The sequence below is a fragment of the Aotus nancymaae genome, unplaced genomic scaffold (genome assembly GCF_030222135.1).
Source record: "Aotus nancymaae isolate 86718 unplaced genomic scaffold, 86718_ANA_hifiasm-v0.15.2.pri h1tg000062l, whole genome shotgun sequence".
NCBI lineage: Eukaryota > Metazoa > Chordata > Mammalia > Primates > Aotidae > Aotus > Aotus nancymaae.
The window spans coordinates 2,903,669-2,909,131 of record NW_026988476.1 but is presented as its reverse complement, the minus strand read 5'-3'; the positions used below and the strand labels follow the sequence as shown (position 1 = coordinate 2,909,131).

General features: G+C 37.9%; 1 protein-coding gene across 4 annotated transcripts in view; it reads right to left on the bottom strand.

Moving 5' to 3' along the window:
• AKAP6 (A-kinase anchoring protein 6) overlaps nt 1-5,463 on the bottom strand; it is a 538,624-nt gene that overhangs the window by 288,594 nt on the left and 244,567 nt on the right. For all 4 annotated transcript variants that reach the window (XM_012468645.3, XM_012468654.3, XM_012468658.3 and 1 more), the window contains exon 4: nt 96-1,865. In XM_012468645.3, coding sequence (XP_012324068.2) covers nt 96-1,865 — 1,770 coding nt within the window. The remainder of the gene's footprint in view (nt 1-95; nt 1,866-5,463) is intronic.

The following is a 5,463-nucleotide window of genomic DNA, read 5'->3' as shown; positions in this document are numbered from 1 at the left end:
TAGCCATATAACAGAGTGTAGAGAGTGTGACTTTCTCCCAGCATTACTTCAAAATATCGAGTGAGAAATCATTTAGGTTAAGAAAATCATCTTACCTCTATTTTTTCCCATATGGCTTCATAGTTGTCTTGGTGCTGAATATCTTGCATCAGTTTCTGAATTAAAGCTGACTTCGTGGCAGAATGCCTCTCATTTTTCTCAGAGGATGAAGCTCTTTCTGACTTCTCATCAGCGTGTTTTTTCATGCCAGAGAGAGGCATACAGGACTCCTCATCAGAAAGAATGTCACTCAGGGGCCCAGATTCAATGCTCTCTCCTAGTGAAGAGGCTATGTCACTGGATGAGCTTGGAGACACCCTGCCTAGCCTTGTATGCTTCTTTTTGACATGATATGTTGGATAGATCTCAGAATCTGAATTCATTTCAGACAGTTCCCAGTCATCAATATTCTGGATGGTTTCTCCTCTGGGTTTCTGAGGCAGAAGTTTTGTTAGGTTTTCCAACTTCAAAGCCAATACTTCTGTCTGCTTAAGGTGAGAGGGCAGTGCTAGGTATTCATCAGAGCCATACCAGGCCTCCACAACCTGACCATTCCTGGTGACGTGACTTGGAGATGAGGCATGACCTTTTTTGCTTTTGTGTTTTGAAAGAAGTGGCACCGGAGACATGATGTTGTCTGAGCCAACAGAGGATTCACTACTCTGAGTAAAAGGTGGTGAACTGGATGTTTCTGACTGCAGTAGCAATTTGGCATTCAGACTTCTCTGATTACAAGGCTCAAGTGAGGATGTGGAAGCAGAATTTATTTCTGGCCCCTCTATGGCCTTGGAAGTACAAGAAAGCTCTCCATTTGGCACTGCTGAGCTCCTTGTACTTTTAGCTTGTTTGCCTGAACCGGTCCCCCGTTTAGGAGTTCGGCATGGAGGCACCTCTTCTGAGGTCTTGTGTGGCTTTTTAAGTCGAGATTTCTCTTTATAGCAGTCGTTAAGCCTTCCCAGGCTGGAAGAAATTTCTTTAATGTGAAGTTTGACTGTGTTTTCAAGATTCCCAACCCCCACTTTGTGCAAACACTCGTAAGACTGGCTGGCAGCAGAAGGGTTGTTGGAGTAGGAAGACTGCAACACCAGGCAAAGCTTAGATCTGTCAGGAGGATCTACTAGTGAAGGGGTGCTTCTGCTCATCTCAGGCTTTAGATCAACCATTTGCTTCTTTCCATCGCTGCTTTTCAGATCATTCTTAAAAGTTTCCTCTTTAAGAAAAAGCCCTCTTTTTGGCAATGTGGGTTGTGTGGGAGAGTCCTCATTATAATTAAAGCAATCTCTGATGGTTCGCTTGGGGGTTGCATTTTCACAAGGAACGGGCTGGTGATTCTTTGCACCAAGATGAGAGGAGGAACTGGATTCTTGCTTCACAGTCTCAGAGGAGGACTGAACAGCATTTGTCAGAGCTTCTCCTGAAGTTGATGACACCCCTGGTGTTAAGCCTGGTTGCTCTTCGACTGCAGAAGCATTGTCTTCCTCACATCCACCTTTGTCGTCTACTGAGAGAGACACTTGAGATACCTCCTCATTAACTGCTTCACTGCCACTGGTAGAGATAGAGTCAGCAGCTACCGTAAGTAACCCGACACTTCGGATAAGCTCAGGAAACTCCTTTTCCATCTCACTGTAGCTCCAAGAGTCAAAGGGTTTGGTTTTGACTTGGCTAGAAGTCATGTCACCTAGGCCACTGAGCAAATCCTCACTTGGACTGTAGTCAGACAGTTCAAATGCAGTAATGCCACAATCCAGAGACAAGTAATTTTGAGAACATTTGATAGTTAATTGTCCTGAGTCATCCACTTCTGTAAGAGAATCAAGCCGGCCCTGAAACAGACAATGGCAGTGGTTTCACTAAATGTAATAGCAAGTACATCAGCTGCTGTTTAAATGAAATCTCAGTACAGGGCACTATAAAGGTCAAAAATGTTATCAGTCCCAATTGCTTCTGGTTTGACATACACAAAAGGATATTAATCAGTTACCACATTGCTTTATATAATATCTTGTTCTTAAATACCTGAAGATTTTTCACTAATCTGGAGCATACAGCCTTAATAGAAATGTCAAGATCAAACCAAAAATATCCATTCTTGCCGTAATTTTCAACTTAAAAATAATATATTCTTCATTTAATAAGCATTTCGTTTAATAAACAAAGCCTTAAGTAATACAATTTCTGGGATCAAAATAATGTAAAAGTAAAATCTCCATGAATGTCTGTTTTGCTTTTCACTATCATTCTAGTACTTACCAGAGTGGCTAACTCATGGTAGATGCTCAATAAATATTTTTAAGTAGAATAATTAATTATATTAAGCTTGTGTTAAATATATATTGATAAGTCAAAGGAAGGTAAACTATTAAATTTGCAAATAGATAACAGTTTGAGACCAGTTTCTGTTTGGCCTCAACCTTTTAAAGGAGAAAATTAATGAGTGTCCAAACTTTATCATCAGAGAGCCTCATCTCCTCCCTCTGCATGTGTTTCTCCCCAAGTCCTGCCCCCACTGGTGTATGTGAGCTATTAAGTGCCCATTTTTCTTGCTATTCATAATTCTGGATAGGCTGATTTGATTTTAAACTCCCTCATCCTAAAAACCAGCATTAGAAGTAACTGTTTTTAACTTGTTAAATTTTTAATTGTGTAATTAAGGCTTTTGTCTCATTACTAATGCAGTTTCTGATTTCATACAACAAATGGGAAGATGTTCACTGATGCTTTGTTTGGGGTAGAAGAGCACCAGAAACTATCCTATTATGCCTGCTGGCTACATAACATCCTGGTCTATCCTAGCGACCTTAAAAAATAAAAAAAGAAAACTGAAAAGTGAAGGGTTGTTACCTCCCCAAATCTCCTTTTTTTCTGGAGAAGGAACTGGGGTGAGCCAACTGAAGCTGGATCCTATGTGGCTGCTGGACCCTGTGATCCTTTCAACCAGGTTTTCCCAAGATCTGGCTTCTCCAGGATCTTACATTGGGTTTTATTGCTCATTTGTTTATTGTGTTTTTGGAACGTTCTCTCCCTTCAGACCTTCACTCCGACTTTATCTCCTACTCTGCTCACTCTCATTCCATAACCTAGATAAACAGATGAAATGCCTAATTTAACTTTTCTAAGCCTCAAAGTCCTCATCTATAAAAGATGATGGTTGATTACTATAATAACTTTTTCATTTCCAATTTTCTTCTGAGGTCTGTACTATTATCCTTGTCTTACATAAGAATAGCTTGGACCAAAAGATGATACATAGTAGTCTATGGCCTCAAGATGAAGAGCGAGCTCAGCCTTGGACTGAGACTGTCCCCAAAGTCTGTATTCTGATCATTATATATTACTTTAAACTGGCATCCCCCCACTCCAATTTATTTTCCACGCTACCACCAGAGTAACCTTTACAAATTGCAAATCTGGTATTGTTACTTCTTTGTTTAAAGTCTTTTAGAAGCATCCTGTTGCTGTTAAGTTAAAAACCCAAACCTTTCCTCCAAAAAAAAAAAAAAAAAAAAAAAAACTAAAAATTGGACTACCAATCCTAGTACTGCATATATATCCAAAGAAAAGGATATCAGTATGTCAAAGAGATACCTGAACTCCCATGTTTATTACAGCACTTTTCATGATAGCCAAGATACGGAATCAACCTCAATGTCCATCAACAGATGAATGGATAAAGAAAATGTGGCATATACCCAAAATGGAATACTATTTTGCCTTCAAAAAGAAGAAAATTCTGTCATTTGTGACAACATGGATGAGATTGGAGGACATCATGTTAAGTGAAATAAGCAAGGCACAGAAAGACAAATATCACATGTTCTCACTCATATGTGGAAGTTAAAAAAATTGAACTCATAGAAGCAGAGAATAGAATAGCAGTTACTAGAGGCTGGGAAAGGTAGGGGGTGGGGACAGCTAGAGGCCAGTTAGTGGATACAAAATTACAGCTAGATAGAAAGAGTAAGTTCTGGTTTCTATAGCAGGGTCAAATGACTGTTAATTAAAAGCAATTTATTCCACATTTTCAAATAGCTAGAAGAGTGAATTTTGAATGTTCCCAACATGAAAACATGATAAATGTTTGAAGTGATGGGTATGTAAATTGCCCTGATTTGATCATTTCATTGTGTACATGTATCAAAATATTATACTATAACCCATAAATATGCACAATTTTTATGTGTCAATTAAAATAATAGAAGCAAAAAAAAGACACTTAAATACAATGATACATTGCTTTAACATTTGAAAATCTTCCAAGTATATGACTGAGAACAGAAATAAACCATATTATAGATAAATATTTTTAAAACACAACCAAAAGCCTTCAGAGGCCAGGCACAAACAGGCCCTTTTTATGCTATTCTCCCCTCGCAGGCCACACTCAGCCAGTGTCCTCCTTCCACTTTTTGAAAATACCATGTTTCCTCCTACCGCAGGCCCTTGACGCACGCTGTTTGCTCTGCCTGGAAAGCTTCCAACCTATACCCCTTGAATAGTTGACTCTTCCTTGTCACTCAGATTTCAGCTTAAGTTTCACTTTTTCAAGATCCCAGATCCACATATAAGGCAGAATCTTTTATTATATGCTTGCTCTGTTTCTCTTCAAGCATCTATCTCAATTTATTAATAAATATTATTGTGATTATCTGACTAATTTGTTTTTTCCACTAGTTTATAAGTACCATGAGAGTATAAATTACACGGAAAATGTCTGCCTTACTAGGGTACCTGTAGCATCTAGCATAGTGATCTGCACATAGTATGTACATATGTTGAATGAATGAATGAATGAATGATGACATTTTGGAATGTCTCTCTATGTTTTCCTATAATTTTTTCTCTGATTATGTAGTTTTAGTTAACTCCAATAATTAAAAGCCCAAGTTTCAATTTCTGGCTCTGGCACTACTTAGTTATGTGACCATGAGCCAGTAGCTTGATGTTGCTAAGCTTTATTTCCTTCATCGATAAAAAGGAAATGATAAGCCACATCATAGGGGTGTTGAGAGGCTTAAAGGAGATAATACGTGTAAGATAGAAGTGTGGTACGTGGATGGGTGCTCAATGAATGTTCACTTTTATTATTTTTAGTAATAAAGTACACTGAGTAGGAAAGTTTCATCAAGATGACAGTTATCGCTAATGCTAAATTACACTGCACAAAGCAAGAAATCAATATTAACTGCCAATCTCTCAACAAAAATTATCTAAATGGAATTGCATAACTTTTGTGCTTCATAACTGAACTAGGAATGAGTCAGCCAAACAAAAGTTATACTTCATGCAATTTTTAAAAGAGTAAAAGTGAGATTCCCAATTCAAAAGCAGATTGTATTTTCTTTAATCTTCTAATTTGATTGTTCATTACTCAGAATTTATTCTTTTACAGAAATAGTATTATAAAATGATGGTTAAATTCCA